This window comes from Arachis duranensis, chromosome 6 (assembly GCF_000817695.3).
Source record: "Arachis duranensis cultivar V14167 chromosome 6, aradu.V14167.gnm2.J7QH, whole genome shotgun sequence".
NCBI classification, from domain to species: domain Eukaryota; kingdom Viridiplantae; phylum Streptophyta; class Magnoliopsida; order Fabales; family Fabaceae; genus Arachis; species Arachis duranensis.
Window position 1 is genome coordinate 83,236,846 of NC_029777.3, and position 21,291 is coordinate 83,258,136.

The 21,291-nt window shown below is 38.2% G+C and overlaps 1 protein-coding gene and 1 non-coding gene across 2 annotated transcripts; both read right to left on the reverse strand.

The window, feature by feature from the left end:
- Nucleotides 1-468: 468 nt before the first annotated feature.
- LOC127740276 (small nucleolar RNA R71) lies at nucleotides 469-572 on the reverse strand. Its single transcript, XR_008000956.1, has one exon. It is a non-coding gene; the product is annotated as a small nucleolar RNA R71 (small nucleolar RNA).
- Nucleotides 573-19,196: 18,624 nt separating this feature from the next.
- Nucleotides 19,197-19,970, reverse strand: LOC107494312 (uncharacterized). The gene is made up of 2 exons (XM_016115370.1): nucleotides 19,692-19,970; nucleotides 19,197-19,595 (listed from the first exon to the last, which is right to left on the reverse strand). The coding sequence occupies exons 1-2, from the start codon at nucleotides 19,968-19,970 to the stop codon at nucleotides 19,197-19,199; spliced, it is 678 nt and encodes a 225-aa protein (XP_015970856.1).
- Between the last annotated feature and the right edge of the window lie 1,321 nt (nucleotides 19,971-21,291).

Consider the following 21,291-nt stretch of genomic DNA (forward strand, 5'->3'; position numbering starts at 1 on the left):
AAGCTAAGAGAAGCTAAAGCATAACTCTCTGGAGAGGACTTGACAGAAATTTTCAAAAAAGAAGAAGACATGACAGCCGAAAATAATAACAATAATGCAAGGAAGATGCTTGGTGACTATGCTGCACCAACTTCCAACTTCTATGGAAGAAGAATCTCAATTCTTGCCATTGGAGCAAACAACTTTGAGCTTAAGCCTCAATTAGTTTCTCTAATGCAGCAGAACTGGCAGTTTCATGGACTTCCATCAGAAGATCCTCATCAGTTCTTATCTGAATTCTTGCAGATCTGTGATACTGTTAAGACCAATGGGGTTGATCCCGAGGTCTACAGACTTATACTTTTTCCCTTTGCTGTAAGAGACAGAGCTAGAACATGGTTGGACTCACAAACTAGAGAAAGCTTGAACTCTTGGGACAAGCTGGTCAATGCTTTCTTGACCAAATTCTTTCCACCTCAAAAGATGAGTAAGCTCAAAGTGGACGTCCAAACCTTCATACAGAAGGAAGGTGAATCCTTCTATGAAACTTGGGAAAGATACAAGAAATTAACCAAAAGGTGTCCTTCTGACATGTTTCCATAATGGAGCATCATATGTATATTCTATAATGGTCTATCTGAAATGTCAAAGATGTCACTAGACCACTGATAAACCACTATTTTATGGTTTATATTGTATTTAATTGAGTGGTTTTATCAAGCTTTTCACCCATTTATTCATATGATTTGCATGATTTTACAATTCCTTCCTAGTTTAGTTCTATGATTGAAAACATGCTTCTTTGGTCTTAATTTGGCTAATCTTAATGCTCTCTTATTACCATACAATGCATTGATCTGTGTGTTAAGTGTTTCAGGCTTTATAGGGCATGAATGAGTGAGAGATTGGGAAGGAAGCTTGCAAAAATGGAAGGAACATAAGAAATTGAGGAGATGACCAGCGAGAAGTGAAGCGTACGCGTCAGCGACGCGATCGCGCGGAAGAAAAGAATTCATAGTGACGCGGCTGCATGGCTCACGCGACCGCGCGGATTGGAAAAGCACAAGTGACGCGGAAGCATGGACGACGCGAACGCGTGGCAGGGAAAAACACGAATGACGCGTCTGCATGGATGACGCGATCGCGTGACATGCGCGATCTGCAGATTTACAAAAGTCACTGGCAGAGATTTTGGGCCGCATTTCAACCCAGTTTTCGGCCCAGAAACACATATTAAAGTCAGGGAACATGCAGAGACTCAGGATGCTTTTATAATTCACTTTTTATTATTTTAGATGTAGTTTTTTTAGAGAGAGAGGTTCTCTCCTCTCTCTTAGGATTAGGATTAGGATTCCTCTTAAAGGATTTAGGATTTATTATTATTCCAACTTATAATTTTCTTCTGAATTCTAGGTTTAATATTCCCTTTACTTATTTTCCCAATTTAATTTATGAACTCTTTTATGTTGAATTTGAATTTATGTTTAAACGTAGTTTGATTGCTTTATTTACATGAATGCTTTTAATTTAATTTAGATATTTTTTCTTTTGGCTTTGGTTGATTAATTGGTGACTCTTGAGTTATCAACTCATTGTTGATTGAAAATTGGAATTCTTCAAGAATTGATTCGAGATCCAATAACTCTAACTTTTTCCAAGGAAAGACTGGGACTTGAGGATTCGAATTAATTCATCCACTTAACTTACCTTCATAGTTAGAGGTTAACAAAGTGGGAGAAAAATCCAATTCTCATCACAATTGATAAGGATAACTAGGATAGGACTTCCAGTTCTTATACCTTGCCAAGAGATTTTATTATTGTTAATTTATTTTACTTGTCATTTAAATATACAAGTGCCCATTGCCCAAACTCCAAAACCCCAATTTACAAACTCATAACCAATAATAAGAGCATACCTCCCTGCAATTCCTTGAGAAGACGACCCGAGGTTTAAATACTTCGGTTATCAATTTATTTAGGGGTTTGTTACTTGTGACAACCAAATCGTTTGCACGAAGGGATTTCTGTTGGTTTAGAATCTATACTTACAACGCAATTTTATAAAATTCTTTACTAGCAAAAATCCTAACGTCAACCACTCTGCTGGTGGATCTCTTCATCTGAAAATACCTGCAGAAGCCCAGGAACTCATTGAAATGGTTGCAAATAACCCGTTTATGTACACCTCTGAAAGAAATCCTGTGAATAATGGGGTGACTCAGAAGAAAGGAGTTCTTTAGATTGATACTCTGAACGCCATATTGGCTCAGAACAAAATATTGACTCAGAAAGTCAATATGATTTCTCAGAGTCTGACTGGATTGTAAGCTAAAGATGCCTCCTCTGAAGGAGAAGCTTATGACCCTGAGAATCCTGCAATGGAAGAGGTGAATTACATGGGAGAATCCTATGGAAGCACCTATAATCCTTCATGGAGGAATCACCAAAATTTCTCATGGAAGAATTAACAGAAGCCTCAACAAGGCTCCAATAACAATAATGGTGGGAGAAACAGGTTTGGCAATAGTAGGCCTTTCCCATCATCTTCTCAGCAACAGATAGAGAATTCTGAGCAGAGCCTCTCTAGCTTAGCAAACATAGTCTCTGGTCTATCTAAGAACACCCTCAGTTTCATGATTGAGGCATGGTCCTCCATAAGAAATTTGAAGGCACAAGTGGGTCAGGTGAGTAAAAGAATTATTGAAACTCCTCCTTGTACTCTCCAAGCAATATAGAAGAGAATCCAAAAAGAGAGTGCAAGGCCATTAATACAACCAAAATGGCCGAACCTATAGAAGAGGAGGAGGACGTGATTCACAGTAAGGAAGACCTCATGGTATGTCCACTGGACTACAAGGAGTCCCCTATTGAGGAACCACTGGAATCTGAGGCTCATCTATAGACCATAGATATTCCACTGAACTTACTATTACCATTCATGAGCTCTGACAAATATTCTTCCTCTGAAAAGGACAAAAATGTTATTGAAGAGCAAGTTGCTCAATATCTAGGAGCAATCATGAAGCTGAATGCCAAATTATTTGGTAATAAGACTTAGGAGGATGAACCTCCATTGCTCATCAATGAACTAAGTGCATTGGTTCAGCTAAAGTTACCTCAAAAGAAAGAGGATCCCAGAAGGTTCTTGATACCTTGCACCATAGGCACCATGACCTTTGAAAAGGCTTTGTGTGACCTAGGATCAAGTATCAACGTCATGCCACTCTCTGTAATGGAAAAACTAGGGATCTTTGGGGTACAAGCTACAAGAATCTCACTAGAGATGGCAGACAAATCAAAGAAACAGGCTTATGGACTTGTAGAGGATGTCTTGGTAAAGGTTGAATGCCTTTACATCCCTGCTGATTTCATAATCCTAGACACTGAGAAGGATGAGGATGAATCCATCATCCTTGGAAGACTCTTCCTAGCCACAGCAAAGGATGTGATTGATGTAAACAGAGGAAAGCTAGCCCTTCAAGTGAATGAGGATTACCTTGTGTTTAAAGCACAAGGATCTTCTTCTGTAAACATGGGGAAGAAGCATGAAAAGCTTCATTTAGTTCTCTCCATGTAGAGTCAAGCAAAGCCCCCACATTCAAACTCTAAGTTTGGTGTTGGGAGGCCACAATCATGCTCTGAGCACCTGTGAAGCTCTGAAAAGAGCTCACTGTCAAGCTATTGACATTAAAAAAGTGCTTATTGGGAGGCAACCCAATTTTATTTTATTTATCTATGTTATTTTATGTTTTCTTTAGGATCATGATCATGTGGAGTCACAAAAACAACTGCAAAAATTAAAGAAAAATAAAAAACATCATAAAAATGGCACACCCTGGAGGACGAGCTTACTGGCGTTTAAATGCCAGTAAGGATAGCAAAATGGGCGTTTAACGCCCAGCCTGGCACCATTCTGGGCGTTTAAACGCTAGAACTGGTAGGCAAACTGGCGTTTAAACGCCAGTAAAGGTATAAAAATGGGCATTTAAACAGCCAGTCTGGCACCTTTCTGGGAGTTTAAACGCCAGAAAAGGGCAGCAGACTGGTGTTTAAATGCCAGAAAAGGGCAGCAACCTGGCGTTTAAACGCCAGAAAGGCACATAGAGGGGCGTTTAATGCCAGCAAGATGCAGGGATGTAAAATTCTTGACACCTCAGGATCTGTGGACCCCACAGGATCCCCACCTACCTCAACTCACTTTCTCTTCTCTTCACACCTTCCCATAACACTCTACCCAAAACACAACTCACCTATCAAATCTTACCCTCTTCCCCATATTCTCTTCGCCACTCACATCCATCCCCTAATTCCCAAAAACCCACCTACCCCCACCCACTCAAATTCAAACTATTTTCTTTCCAAACCCACCCCTTCTCATACGAACCAACTCCCTCTCTTACCCTATAAATACCCCTCTTAACTCCTTCATTTTCACACATCACATACACTCAACCCCCCTTGGGCGAACCCTCTCAAGCCTCCATCTCCCACTTCTCTTCTTCTTCTACTCTCTTCTTTCTTCTCTTACTCGAGGACGAGCAAACATTTTAAGTTTGGTGATGGAAAAAGCATTGTTTTTTGTTTTTAGTAACCATTAATGGCACCTAAGGCCAAAGAAACCTCTAAAAAGAGGAAGGAGAAGACAATTGCTTCCACCTCCGAGTCATGGGAGATGGAGAGGTTCATCTCAAAGGTCCATCAAGACCACTTTCATGAAGTTGTGGCCAAGAAGAAGGTGATCCCCGAGGCCCCTTCAACCTCAAAAGGAGCGAATATCCGGAGATCCGACATGAGATTGGGAGAAGAGGATGGGAAGCTCTCACCAATCCCATTCAACAAGTCGAAATCTTAATGGTTCAAGAGTTCTATGCTAATTCATGGATCACTAAGAACCATGATCAAAGTATGAACCCGAACCCAAAGAATTGGCTCACAATGGTTCAGAAAAAATACTTAGATTTCAGTCCGGAAAATATAAGGCTGGCATTCAACTTGCCAATGATGCAAGGAGATGCACGCCCCTACACTAGAAGGGTCAACTTTGATCAAAAGTTGGACCAAGTTCTCATGGACATATGTGTAGAAGGAGCTCAATGAAAGAGAGACTCCAAAGGCAAGTCAGTTCAACTAAGAAGGCTTGACCTTAAGCCTGTGGCTAGAGGATGGTTGGAGTTCATCCAACGCTCTATCATTCCTACTAGCAACCGATCCGAAGTAACTGTGGATTGGGCCATCATGATCCATAGCATCATGATTGGAGAGGAAGTGAAAGTTCATGAGATCATACCTCTAGAACTGTACAAAGTGGCTAACAAGCCCTCCACTTTGGCAAGGTTAGCCTTTCCTCATCCCATTTGTCACCTATGCAGTTTAGCTGGAATTGTCATAGAGGAAGACATCCTCATTGAAGAGGACAAACTCATCACTAAAAAGAGGATGGAGCAAACAAGAGAGCCTACTCATGGACCTCAACAAACACATGAGAAAGTCCCTCATCAAAAAATCCTTGAGATACCTCAAGGGATGCATTTTTCTCCACACAACTATTAGGAACAACTCAACACTTCTCTAGGAGATCTGAGTTCCAATATGGAGCAACTAAGGATGGAGCACCAAGAGCATTCCATTATCCTCCATGAAATTAGAGAGGACCAAAGAGCCATGAGAGAAGAGCAACAAAGGCAAGGAAGAGACATTTAGGAGCTCAAGCACTCCATAAGATCTTCAAGAGGAAGAACTAGCCGCTATGACTAAGGTGGACCCGTTCTTTAATTTCCTTGTTCTTGTTTTTCTATTTTTCGATTTTTTATGCTTTATATTTGACTATGTTTTAGCTTCATTACATGATCATTAGTTTCTAGTGTCTATGCCTTAAAGCTATGAATAATTCCATGAATCCTTCACCTTTCTTAAATGAAAAATGTTCCTAATTACAAAAGAACAAGAAGTACATGAATTTCAAATTTTATCTTGAAATTAGTTTAATTATTTTGATGTGGTGGCAATACTTTTTGTTTTCTGAATGAATGCTTGAACAGTGTATTTTTTTGATAGTGAAGTTTATGAATGTTAAAATTGTTGGCTCTTGAAAGAATGATGAACAAAGAGAAATGTTATTGATAATCTGAAAAATCATAAAATTGATTCTTGAAGCAAGAAAAAGCAGTGAATAACAAAGCTTGCGGGAAAAAAAAGAAGAAAAAAGAAAAAGCAAGCAGAAAAAGCCAATAACCCTTTAAACCAAAAGGCAAGGGTAAAAAGGATCCAAGGCTTTGAGCATTAATGGATAGGAGGGCCCAAAGGAACAAAATCCTGGCCTAAGCGGCTAAATCAAGCTGTCCCTAACCATGTGCTTGTGGCATGAAGGTCCAAGTGAAAAGCTTGAGACTGAGTGGTTAAAGTCATGATCCAAAGTAAAAAGAGTGTGCTCAAGAACTCTGGACACCTCCAACTGGGGACTTTAGCAAAGCTGAGTCACAATCTGAAAAGGTTCACCCAGTTATGTGTCCGTGGCATTTATATATCCGGTGGTAATATTGGAAAACAAAGTGCTTAGGGTCACGGCCAAGACTCATAAAGTAGCTGTTTTCAAGAATCAACATACTGAACTAGGAGAATCAATAACACTATCTAAATTCTGAGTTCCTAATGGATGCCAATCATTCTTAACTTCAAAGGATAAAGTGAGATGCCAAAACTGTTCAGAAGCAAAAAGCTACTAGTCCCGCTCATCTAATTAGAACTAAGCTTCATTGATATTTTGGGATATATTGTATATTCTCTTCTTTTTATCCTATTTTGTTTTCAGTTGCTTGGGAACAAGCAACAATTTAAGTTTGGTGTTGTGATGAACGGATAATTTATACGCTTTTTGGCATGGTTTTTACATAGTTTTTAATATGTTTTAGTTACTTTTTAGTATATTTTTATTAGTTTTTATGCAAAAATCACATTTCTGGACTTTACTATGAGTTTGTGTAACTTTTTTTGTGATTTCAGGTATTTTCTGGCTGAAATTGAGGGACCTGAGCAAAAATCTTATTTAGAGGCTGAGAAAGGACTAAAGATGCTGTTGGATTCTGACCTCCCTGCACTCAAAGTGGATTTTCTGAAGCTACAGAAGCCCAATTGGCGCGGTCTTAATTGTTTTAGAAAGTAGACATCTTGGGCTTTCCAGAAATGTATAATAGTCCATACTTTGCCCGAGATTTGATGGCCCAAATTGGCGTCAAAACGCCCACCAAAGACCCTTTTCTGGCGTAAAACGCCAGAACTGGCACCAAAGCTGGAGTTAAATGCCCAAACTAGCACAAAAACTAGTGTTTAAACTCCAAGAAGAGCCTATGCACGTGAAAGCTTCAATGCTCAGCCCAAACACACACCAAGTGGGTCTCGGAAGTGGATTTATGCACTATCTACACTTAGTTACTCATTTTCTGTAAACCTAGTTTACTAGTTTAGTATAAATAGCACCTTTTACTATTGTATTCATATCTTTAGATCATTTTTGAGCTTATCTTAAGATCACTTTTGATCTCTTGATCACATTTTGGGGGCTGGCCATTCGGCCATGCCTGGACCTTCATCACTTATGTATTTTCAATGGTAGAGTTTCTATACCTCATAGATTAAGGTGTGGAGCTCTGCTGTTCCTCATGAATTAATGCAAAGTATTATTGTTTTTTTATTCAATTCACGCTTATTCTTGTTCTAAGATATTCACTTGTACTTCAACCTGATGGATGTGATGATCCATGACACTCATCATCATCCTCCCTTATGAACGCGTGCCTGACAACCACCTCCATTCTATCTGCAAGAGCTTGAGTGTGTATCTCTTATTGGCCTCCTGGTTCATGATTCATGGTTGCCTCTCTTGACAACAGAGCCTTCCATTCCGTGAGATCAAAGTCTTCGTGGTATAAGCTAGAATCAATTGGTAGCATTCTTGAGATCCGAAAAGTTTAAACCTTGTTTGTGGTATTCCAAGTAGAATCTGGGATGGGATGACTGTGACGAGCTTCAAACTCATGACTGTTGGGTGCAGTGACAGTGTGCAAAAGGATCAATGGATCTTATTCCGACACGAGCGAGAACCGGCAGTTGATTAGCCATGCGGGAAACCGTAGCGGATATGTTTTCACTGAGAGGACGGATGGTAGCCATTGACAACGGTGATCCACCAACATAAAGCTTGCCATGGAAGGGAGTACCCAAGATTGGATGAGGACAATAGGAAAGCAGAGGCTCAGAGGAAACAAAGCATTTCCATACGCTTATCTAAAATTCCCACCAATGAATTGCATAAGTATCTCTATCCTATTTTATGTTTTATTTCTCTTTTAATTATCAAAACCTCATAACCATTTGAATCCATCTGACTGAGATTTACGAGATGACCATAGCTTGCTTCAAGCCGACAATCTCCGTGGGATCGACCCTTACTCACGTAAGGTATTACTTGGATGACTCAGTGCACTTGCTGGTCAGCTGTGCGGAGTTGTGAGAAAAGTGTGAACTCACGATTTCGTGTACTAGTGAGCGCTGACCAATACGTACGGACAGTAACATCTTTGCCTCCAAACTTGACCAAGCCCGAAAACGCTGGCTTAGTGAGCGTGGCGCTCACTTTGGAAAAAAGCGCCATTCGATGTGTGCTGTTGAGTGTTTTTGGGCCTTAAAGATGCCTATCACTTGTGCTTCAATTTCATGCCAAATATAGATTATTATATATCGTCTGAAAGCTCTGAATGTTAACTTTCCAACGCAACTGAAAGCGCATCAATTGGACATCTGTAACTCAAGTTATGGTGCTTTGAAGAAGGCATGGTCGTGCTGTCAAGGGTCGTTGGCGCTCTTGGTGAAAAGCGTAGCGCTCAAACCGTAGCGCTCTTGGTGTGAGCGTAGCGCTCTTGGTGCGAGCGTAGCGCTCTTGGCGCTGTTTGGAGGCCAAAGTTAGCGCCAGCTTCTGTAGCCTAATCTTGTGATTCACCCCACACTATTATATATCGTTGGAAAGATTTGGATGTCTACTTTCCAATACATTTGAGATTGCGTTGTTTAAAGCTTTACAGCTCAAGTTATGCTCCTTGGAAGGTGAAGAGGTCAGCTGTTCTGCTCTTGGCACTGTTTGGAGGCCAAAGTTAGTGCCAGCTTCTGTAGCCCAATCTTAATATTCACCCCATATTATTATATATCGTTGGAAAGCTTTGGATGTCTACTTTCCAATGAGTTTGAGATCATCTTATTTAAAGCTTTACAGCTCAAGTTATTCTCCTTGGAAGGTGAAGAGGTCAGCTGGCCTTACTACAGGTTGATACTATGTTTATCTTTGCACTTTCGGGATAAGTTTTCACCCTCAGATTTAGTGTCCACCATGTAGTGCCATATATGCTTGGAAAGCTCTAGATTCCTAATTTCCAATGCCACTAAAATCTCTTCATTTAGAGCTTTGTAGCTCGAGTTATTCTTGTTGGAGTGTGAAGAGGTCAGAGTTACAAATCATCTTTGCTCCTTTTGAGCTTAATTTGTGCTTCTTTGCTTCTTTTTCTACTTATTTCCTACAAAGTTTATCAAATCAAAAGATCAAAGAAATATACTATTTAAGCACTGAAATACTAAATAATTAAGCATAAACATTAATTTCTTGTATTAAAAAGCATAGAAAAACACAACATGATGCGTAGTCATCACAACACCAAACTTAAACCTTGCTTGTCCCCAAGTAATAAGAGAATCATGCAATAAAATTGACAATCCAAGGTAAGAAGAATAGCAACTCATTGTTCATGGTTGGCTAGTTTTCTATGCATGCTACGATCACAAAAGAATTATAAATGATTGATGCTTCTATCTAGCTCATTTTATGAAATCTTTTCCTTATATTTTTTCCTTGAAATAAGCTTTTGATTTTCTTATTAGCTTCTCCTTTTGGGTGTTTTGCCCCATGAGTTGATAACAAAGCTACAACTCTAAATGCTTTGTTTTCAAGTATTACCACTTGATACATAAGCACCACAAGCATTTAATTAGAGGACTTTCTTTAAGCTCATTTGTTTCTTTTCTTTACTCTCTAATCATTGATGCTCAGAGCCTTGAGCTTTGAGGGAGTGCTTTTGCACTTGAGCCTAGCCTTGACTCTAAGTGTTTTGTTTAGATGAAAACTTCAATTAAATAAAATCTAATGTGATTAAGCAACAATTAATCATACTAGCCTTCTAATACTTTGTATGCCCATGCTAAATTCTTCTTTAATGACCTTGTTTGTTTATGATCATGATTCCTTAATTACTTTGACTCACACAATTCAAGATGGTAATCATAATATCACAGCAAGATGTTATAAATCAAAATTCAGGCTATGCTTATTCATACACACATGCATACGGAGAAGATAAAGACAATCATGCAATTTATAGTGCTGGGAATAAGTAGGGAGAAAAAGGAACGTTACCACCTTGTAGTTCATCTTCATTGTTGTTGTCTTTTTCCTCCTATTCTTCCCGTCCCCATGCCACACTTAGAATACTTGCTCATCCTCAAGCAACAATTAGAAAAATGGTGATGGGGTCTAAAATGGATCATGAATGTCTTACACAATAAAAATGTTAGTGGTACATGTGTTTAAGCAAGAAAAATAACAATGAAGGCACGGGAAACAAAGACATTGTGATTGCAAAAATAAGGAGGGTGTGCATGATACATTGCATAAAAGATAAGTGGCACACCAAACTTAGTGTGACACTTTCACTTGGAATTTATGCAAGTACCTAATAAAGATTAGAAATAAGTTTTGTTGCATAGTAATACCAAACTTAGAATGCAATCACCTGTCCATTTTTTTGAACTAAGACTAAATGAGACTGTTATATGTTAAATACAATCACCAAGCGAAGAATCTATCACGAATAAGGATTTCTTGGTGAGGTATTAACAAAAAATGTTAAGTAGCAAACTAAATGAAAGCATTAAAAACAGAGAAATGACTAAAGCAAGTAGAATGAAAAAGTGTCAAACCAAAAGAAAAATAATACTGCAAAGGCATTACGATTATGCAGACAAGTGGTGTTGCTAAATTTATTTGCACAGAAAATTAAGTGGCACACCAAACTTAGAAACTTAGTGTGACACTTCCATGTAGAATTGGTGCAATCATCCAGAGGGATTGAAAACAAATTTTTGTAGGGTAACACCAAACTTACAATGTAACCATATGCCAATTTATTGAAATTTAAACAAAGCAGACAGAGAAAATAAACAAAGCAAAGGAATGAAATGTTACCTAAGGTTGGGTTGCCTCCCAACAAGTGCTCTTTTAGTGTCATTAGCTTGACATGTTGTTCTCAACTTTCTTCCTCTTCTTCCAGTTTGTTAAGAGAAATGACCTCAAGGGGGGAGAAGATTCAGCTATTGTCCTCTGTTTTGGTCTCTCCTCAGCAAGCTTTCTTTTGTTAATAGCTTGATTGAGCTTGCTTGCTGATGGTTCAGAGGTTGGATTGTTTGCAGTTGACCTTCTATTCTTCATGAATGTTGTCCTTTGTAGCTTGGACACAATCCTCTCGTTGGTGCTCTTGTCAGTTGCTTTCACTTCTTGGATTTCAAGAGTTGGTTGTTGTGTGCTTGTTGGAGCTTTATCGTTATCAAAAGCCTTTTGAATTGATGGTTCAATGAGCCCTTCCTCTATGTAGCTCTCTACTTCAATTGAGCGTAAATCTCCTTGATTGGCTTCCTCCCCTTCTTCTGCTTGATCTTTCATTAAGTCTTTTGGGAGTGAAGTTTCATGTTCCTCTGTCACCTCAATTAGCTTCTGTGGATATGCAGTTTCAGGTTCAAATACTTCCACCACCTCATTCTTTCTTGAAATGTTGCTTGACCTAGGTTCTTCTTCTTCTTGCTCTTCTACTTCCTCCTTCACATCCATCAAGTGGTCTTCATCTTCCTTGCTTAGCGGTTCTGAGTGTTTCCTTATTGTGTTCATCCATCTTTTGGAGGAGAATTTCTTGTTTTCTCCAGGATTGTTCTTACTTTTCCAATAATTCGCTGGACTTTTGAAGGGGATCCTCAGCTACTAGCTCAAAAGATGAAGGTTGAGAGAAATTTTGTAGATATGGATGTATTGTGGTGAGGTTATTTTGAGTGGTATAGAATAAATCTTGTGGGTTATGGAATGGATTTTGTGAATGTTGAAATAAGTCTTCTGTGTAGTGAAATGAATCTTGTAGTTGGTGGAATGAGTTAGATGGATCTCGGAGGAAACCTTGTGTTGAGGCATAGTCAAGCGATGAAAAATTTTCGAATAAAAAATTGGGAGGTGAGGTTGGACAATTTTGTATGAATGAATTGAAGGTTTGCTCAAGTGATGATGGCTCTTAATAAGTGGAGTATGAACTGTCACATGCTTTCTGGTTTTGATCCTCCCATCCACAATGTGAATCATTATAAAATTTATCAGAGTGTGGATCATTTTGTGGCATTGGGGAGCAATCTTGCATGAATTTATTGAAAGCACACTCCAGTGATGATGTCTCTTGATGAAAAAAATATGGATCATTAAGATCTCTTTGATTTTGACCCTCCCAAACACAATATGAGAATGAATCATCTTGTGGCTCTAGGAGGTGTTCATTCTCTATTATTTCTTGTTGATATTCCCATCCACCATTAGCATAATGACATGAATCATTTTATGGTGTTGGGCAATATCTCATGAAATTATTCTGCTCATCTGTTGGCTCTGAAGCATATCTCCATTGATTGGGTTGCTCAGAATCTGTTAGTTCTTGGTGATACTCCCAACTACTATTAGGATAATGAATTGAATCATATTGTGGTCGTGGGTAGTATCCCATGAAATTTGTTTGATTAAAAGATGAGTTGAACTCTATTTGAATTTTATAAAACACAATCACCAATGAAAATCGAAATTCATGTCACAGACTAGAATTTCTTAGTGAGGCAAAAACTCAAACACCTTGGCATCAGCCTAAAACAGAAAATTAAAAAGGACAAAAACAAAGAAAATGCTTAATCTAGACTTCTCACCCACTTAATCATTGTCGATCTAAATCAATCCCCAGCAACGGTGCCAAAAACTTGATGATGGAAAAATGATTCCACACAAACTCACCGGCAAGTGTACTGGGTCACATCAAGTAGTAATAACTTACAAGAGTGAGGTCGATCCAACAGGGATTGATTGATCAAGCAACTTTAGTGAGGTGATTAGTTTAGTCAAGCTAACAGTGGTGAATTGGGTGAAATTGAGTAACAGAAAGTAAATTGCAGAGAACTATAAATTGTAGAATGTAAATCAGCAGAAGCTTAAAGGGCAAAAAAGTAAATTGCAACAAATGTAAAGGAAATCAGGTGCTGAGAAATTAAATGAAGCAGTAAATCAGAACTTAGAATAATTGCAGAATATTTAAATTTCAGGAAAGTTTAAATCAAACAGATGAACATGAACAGAAAGGTAAAATTGCAGAAAAGGAAATTGTAGCAGAAGATTGTAGAAATTGAAATTTCATAAACTCAATTCAAGACTGAAATGTAGAAAGTGCATAAAAATAAAAGTGTATCAAAGAGAACCTTCTATTCTACTCCTACCCCTACTCCTACTGCTGCCTACCACTAATGCAGCCTACTCCCCTTCTACTTTGATGAAATGAAACTGATGCCTTTATATAGGCTTTTACAAAATGAAAATGAAATTGAAATTGAAAACAAATTACAATTTAAATGAAATTCCTAATCTAACTGTTTCTTATGCCTTTGAGTCATGTCAATGGGTTGTGCTTGCTTTGGAGCTTCAATGGGCTTTGAATCAGATTAATTGTGCCAAATTTGCACTTCTAGGAGAGTGTTCAGTTCACATAATGAGCGCAGCGCTCACTCACTATGTGTGCTCCTCACGTGCGCCTTTCTTCACTAGCACTCTCTTAATGAGCGCTACGGTGGCTTAGTGAGTGCTGACCAATACGTACGGACAGCAACATCTTTTCTTCCAAACTTGACCAAGCCCGAAAATGCTGGCTTATTTAACGTGGCGCTCACTTTGGAAATGAGCGCCATTCCATGTGTGCTGCTGAGTGTTTTTGGGGTCTTAAAGATGCCTATCACTTGTACTTCAATTTCATGCTAAATATAGATTATTATATATCGTTGGAAAGCTCTGAATGTCAGCTTTCCAATGCAACTGGAAGTGCATCAATTGTACATCTGTAGCTCAAATTATAGTCCTTTGAAGAAGGCATGGTCGTGCTGTCAAGGGTTGCTGGCGCTCTTGGAGAAAAGCGTAGCGCTCTTGGTGTGAGCGTAGCGCTCTTGGTGCGAGCGTAGCGCTCTTGGCGCTGTTTGGAGGCCAAAGTTAGTTCCAGCTTCTGTAGCCCAATCTTAAAGTTCACCCCATACTATTATATATCGTTGGAAAGCTCTGGATGTCTACTTTCCAATGAATTTAGGATTGCGTCATTTAAAGCTCTATAGATCAAGTAATCCTCCTCGGAAGGTGAAGAGGTCAGCTGGTCTTACTACAGGTTGATACTATGTTTATCTTTGCACTTTTGAGATAAGTTTTCACCCTCAGATTTAGTATCCACCATGTAGTTCCATATATTCTTGGAAAGCTCTAGATTTCTATTTTCAAATGCCACTAGAATCACCTCATTTGGAGTTTTGTAGCTCGAGTTATTCTTGTTGGAGTGTGAAGAGGTCAGGGTTGCAAATCCTCTTTGCTCCTTTTGAGCTTAATTGAGCTTAATTTGTGCTTCTTTGCTTATTTTTCTACTTATTTCCTACAAAGTTTATCAAATCAAAAGATCAAAGAAATATACTATTTAAGCACTGAAACCCTCAATAATTAATCATAAAACATTAATTTCTTGTATGAAAAAGCATAGAAAAACACAACATGATGCGCAGTCATCAGTGCGCACCAGAGTGTGCGTACGCACGTTTTCAAAATTTTACAGGGTCTGCTTGCGCACCAAACTGTGCATACGGACAAGTCAAAATGTAGCCTCTATTTAGATCACGCGCACAGCAATGTGCGTGCACACACATACTAGAACTCATAATTTTTGCTACATCATAAAATCAGATTTTTGACACCAACTTTCAATGATAATATATTTCTCTACAAAATTCAGATTTCTACAAAATTTATGCCATTTTAAAGTTCTTTGGATTATCTTTAATTTGATATACAACTCATTCAATTTCAAAAACTATAACTCAAGATATGATCCGTCAAAGTTAACCAAAAATTTATTTTTGCCAAAAATCTCTAAATCTCAAATTTATCAAACTCTCAATCCAAAATCACTTATTCCACGTTCGAAATAGCCCTAATGTAAATGATGTTCTTATATCCTTTAATTCATTCAATAACCTATCCATACATATTTTCTCCATTCTCACTCAAAAGTCCTACTTATACACCTTCATGTTTTCAATAAATCACAACTTAACCATAATTCAAAAATCCTAACATTCATCAACACCCACAAGCATCCAAATCCATCATCACTACTCAATATTATCATTATTCAACGTCAATCTCCATAATCAACAACAATATCACAATTCATTAAACTCATCACAAGCATCAATAATCATAATCCATTATCAATAATTCAAACCTATCCTATGGTCCACTAGCCTAAGTGTCCAGAAATATTACATATTATATAGAGGAAACCGAAACCATACCTTGGCTTATTCCTAATATGTGCTATACACCAAAAATTTGTGCCCAACAAGCTTTCAGCCACAACCAAGCCACCAACTCAAATCCAAAGGCTCCCAAAATCAAAATAATCAAGCTATACATAATTATTTCATAAAATCAATACTTAGGGTTCTATATATACATAAAACCACAAGTGATTTGGAATTTCTTACCTTACCTAACAGTTTTGGGAGCAAGATCCAATAGTAATCAAGTGCTAGAGTGTACCTAAACAACCAAAACACATAACTTCACTCAAAACCAAAACCCAAAAATTCGAATTTCTTAAGGCAGAAAACTAGGCAGAAATTTTTGAGAAGCTTACCACAATACTTTTCTAGAAGTGACGAGTTCGGCAAGAGTTTCGCGTAGCCGCCGATGGCACACAAATCGGAGCACCGTAGCTCAAGTTATGACCAAAAGAGTGAGGAAGTGAATAGTGTGCTTCCTCTCTTCTCTAACCCTACCAGCTGTTGTGTTTGTGTTATTATGAAGTGGAGTGTGTTTGAAATGGCCTTTAATGAGAGTATATATGTGTTGGGCTTGGGCCCAACTTGGTCCCGGTCAAACCCATTAGTATTTTTGGCATGTTTGACCCAACTTTAGGCCAAACCTTTAAAATTAGTTCCCGATTTTTAACTTTAATTATTTTCCTAAGTTTTTCTACATTTTTTATCTTTCTCGCACAGTACCAGACAAATTTAAGCCGGTACTGTCGGTTAATTTACCGGTACACATTTTTACACAATTTTTCGAAGAAAATTACATTTTCCAACTTAGAAAAATCTACTGAGTCCAAATATCATATTATATTTTCTAATTAATATTCTAAATTTTTGGATTATATTTTGGGCAATTAAATTATTATTATTTTATGTTAATAATCGGAAATTATTTTTTATTTTTACATTCTCCCCACCAAATAAGAAATTTCGTACCCAAAATTTGGTTTATCCATCATCACCATTTAATGTTCCCTCAACTTAAACCTACTTCTCACCATACATCTTTTCATTTATCCATGTCAGCTCAAATTCCCATTTACATCCTTTCTTCTTATTTATAACACCATATTTTAACCGAATTCAAGCCAATGATGTACTCATCCTTCTTACTCTTAGCTCCCTTCAATCAACCTCAATACAATATTAGCATTTTAATTCAATTACACCTATAATCATCTCCAACACCTACTCTTATTCGATCTGATCTTACAGCCATAATTAAACTTAGTTTCTTAGAAATCCTTACTTACCATAACCTACTAAACTCTTCAAGTATTCAAGTCTAAGACACGTTTATTCACCATTCTACTACCTCTATTCCCAACTATCATGTTCCATTGCATTCCACAACAAGCTTCTGCTGCGCCACTCTGATTTTTAGCCACTAATTAATTAACTAATCTAATTGTTCAATCAAGTCATACATGATTATTGAATTACAAAACCTAGGCTTACTTCTGAACTTCCTCAACTTGACCCAAATAGCGTTTATGCTTATCCTAAGACTAATTCATAACTTAGTGCCATATAGCGTCTCTATGCCTAATTTTAATCTTAAACAATTTTTTACAGCTCTAAGTACAATAACCATTTTTCAACCATTCAACACTTTCAAAGCCTAACAACAGTTCTTATACTAACCACAATTTCAATACCATCCACTCAATCACACTCAATCATTACAACACCTAAAATATTCTATTCTCCATTTTTTTACTCATTTGACAATATTCCAAGGTCCACAATACCACCATACCATTTATTCTGTATCGAATTATCCAATTCATTTACAATTTCATCAATGTATACAATTCAACCTTCTTTAGACATACTAAATAACTAATGAATTTCTACTTATCATAACTAAAATCAAATGTTAAACTCAGCCAAAAATTCTAGCCTAAATTTTTTTCTCACTTATTTTTCTCCTTCTCTACTTACCTCTACACTCAATAATTAACCATGTACCAAATGTTATATTAACCACCTTATAATCTACACGTAGAAACCAAGTCAAGTGCAAAAATTTATGGGTGATAACTTAACTCAAAATCGTAGTCCTTTAGTAATTACATCCATCTCCATGGAAGTAATTCCTCCTTGCTCCACATCTTCAACACAAGCACAAACACGACAGGCTCCAGATCATGAGTCAAAGAATTTACTTTGTGCGGCCTCAACTGTCACGATGCATAAACCATTACATCCTGATGTTACATCAGAACGCACTCCAAGATTTTTCTATGAAATGTACCAGTAGATCCTTAATAGTCCATGGGGTTCAAGCAGTGCAAACACTAGCGCTATAGTTAATCTTTCTTTTAAGTTTTGAAGAATTTCCCCCCAAAATCTAACGTTCGCACCAATAGGCACCTTTGTGTGTCGACTCAGTTATCGGTAACGCCATTTGCAAAATCAAAGCTTCACAACTCCTCATAAGGTCCCACGCTCACCGGTTTCATCCTTTGTGTTCATAAGTTGTGTCCTAAGGAACTAACATATCGATGGTTATCTATAAGGATTGCATGCGATGTCGAAATGAGCTCAAGATATCTGAAGGGATACCAAGCTCAAAAGAGAGCAAATAATTTTGAAGGGTATTCATAAGAAATTGAAAAGATGCATTGGGTTGTGATCAAATAGGATTGTAGAAAATAAGAAAATGCACCAGAAAGAGAATTAGAGTGCACCTCAAGGAAGGAATTTCAAATTAATAATTTTTGGTGGAAACAATAAGGCAAATTGAATCAAATTAGGTCTTTACTGATTTTAATAGGATCATGAGCCCTCAATTAAAGGCAGTTCAACCCAATAGTACATGTTCAGGCTTACATCAAGGAATACAAGATTCGCGCGAGGATATGTGCAAACAAGGAATATGATTGCGCAAGGTTCAATTTATTCACCAAGAGGGATTTCGAAATAAAGAGCTGTAATGCAATTTATAAGGAAAAAGATAGATTGGTTCACAAGGATGTATTGGTGCTCTCATTCATACAAAACCTCACACCATCATTAAGGTCACCGTACTTCCGCAGCGTTATTCTGACTCATTGGTCTTTAAGAATTGGGTTATTTGCCCACGTCAACCAAAAATCTCCCTAGGTTCTATCAGCTCTAGCGGCAATACTCTACGCAACACAAGTGAGTCTAGTCCTAAATTTGATACTAAATTTGACACATTTATTCTCAAACCTTTTTCTCCGTCACAAGCTATTGTTAAGCACGGTGTTCCAATATCACACAAAGTAGTTAAAGCTTTATAACCAATTATACACCTACCTATTATCTCAGGCCCCCACACAGGGTGTTCACAGCGAACATACAGCTTTACTATTAGTTCTTACTCGCATCCTGGTTTTTCCCACGATGGTAATTCTTGGCAATGTGTCCAAACAGTCCACAAGTATATCATCGACCATTTCCTTTCGCCAGGTAAAACTGGGCATTGTTGTTTCTTCCGAAGTTTCCTTGAGCATGAGGATGCTAAGTGGCATGTCTATCCCTTTTAAAGATCTGGCCTATTGGTGGAAAATACTTTCCACGACCTCTGCTACTAGTACCCCCGCGAGTGTCTCTCATTAAAGTCGTCTTCCTGATGCAATCTTCCACATCTCTTGCCTCGTTCACCAATTCCGAGAATCTCCTAATCTCCAATAGAGCCACAACACGCATGATATCTTCCCTCAGCCTTACTTGGTATTTGATACATTTCCAGCCCTCATAGGACTCAGGGGCACCCTGACCTATTCTTGAGAACTTACAGAGTTCCTCGAACTTGCTGGTGTATTCAGCTATAGTCATGGACCCTTGCTTTAGCTGTAAGAGCTTCAACTCTCTGGCCTCCCTTATTGACTCATGAAAGTACTTCTTGTAGAAAACTTCCTGAAATAACGCCCATGTAATGTCCATATTCTATTGGTGTAGCAGTCGGCGCTCTCCTTGCCACCATTGTTGAGCTTCTCCCACTAGTTAATAAACCGCATATTCCACGAACTGGTCATACGGTACATGTTGAGTTCGCAATGCACGCTCCACAGCTTGGAACCAGTTGTATGCTTCAGTAGGGTTTGTCGATCCATTGAAAATCAGCGGGTCAACTTTCAGAAAAGTAGCTAGAGTTCTCAGAACATCACCTAAGCTGTCCTCAACACCTTCTCCATTTTTGTTTCTGGCTGATTGTCTTGTCCAACGCATAGCATGAGTAGTCATAGTAGTGTTCGCTTGAATCGTGTTAACTAAGTTAGTCATCGCCGCCATGAGTTCAGCGTGATTGTCCATCAATGGGTTACTCTCATTCTCTCTTCGAGTACGTGTCTAACCTTGTCCGCGAGTCGCCATTCATGGTCCTGTCTACACCAAATAATCGATATCAAGGTAATCAATCTCTCAATATCAAAAGTCTAGTGCTTCAATTATCCCAAAAAGGCACTCACAAACAAGCATACTATGAAATATCAAGTAGATAACCTAAATAGCATGAAAGAAAATTGACCCAGAGTATGCAATAAAGCACAATCGGTCCATCCCTCAGGCCCACGAGGACTGAAGCTACAACTTAAGGCAGAAGATAAGGGTATAAGATAACAAAATTATAAGAGTATAATAATCATAAGATACTAGCCACAACCCGCGGAGTTTAGGTCGACAAGTTATATACAGACATACAGAGTTTTGATAGATAAAACAGCATATACAAAATATCTTTCTCAAAGTAAGCCTCTAAGGCAATATAAATACAAAAGTGAGAGAACTAGTCAATATAACCAAAAGGACAACAGAATGGAATAAGGTCCTTTGCTCTGCCACCATCAAACAACTCACCGAGGTGTGTTGCGACCTGCATCTGAAAAATAATAACAAATTATGGAATGAAAACTGGACGTTCTCAGTATGGTAACAGTGCCCAATAATATAAGATATAAAACCCCGGGACGCCAGAGGCAATCCTAAATCTTTATATCAATCATGAGATTCAACTTAATGCATAACTATAATTAAAACCATAACTTTAAAATCTTTATAAAAAGGGGTAAACTAACTTAAGGGATTTCTAACTATCAGTTCACCATTGTCCCACAGCCTTCACCAGCCTAACCTCCATGCAATTCTATTGCCACTGCCTTTTGAACCTCCTCAATCCCAGTAGAAAACACAAGTAATAACAATGCAAGTAAAACACAAGTATAACATGTATATCAAGAAATTCAAGAAGCAATTAATCATGTTATACCATTAGGCAAGCAAATCAAGTCGGCAAATCAAGCAATCAGATAGAAGATGCACATGATGAATGCCTGTCCTATTGGCTCTGATATCACATTGTCGGTTCAACTACAATCCGACACATCTCCATGAAGATGTTGCCCTTTAGTCTAAGAATGGGAGCTCCCGAGATATCTGCCCGAAACACGGTCCAGGATATAGTGCCTGCATACTCTAGTGATTCTGAAGGGATGCAAGCGGGATACTCTGCCACAGATCTCACATCTCAACGTAAGGGGGATAAGCTAACCGTCCATACACCGTCGTCACGACCTTGACAAGCGGGATTAACCAACTATCCTTGCCAGGCACATAG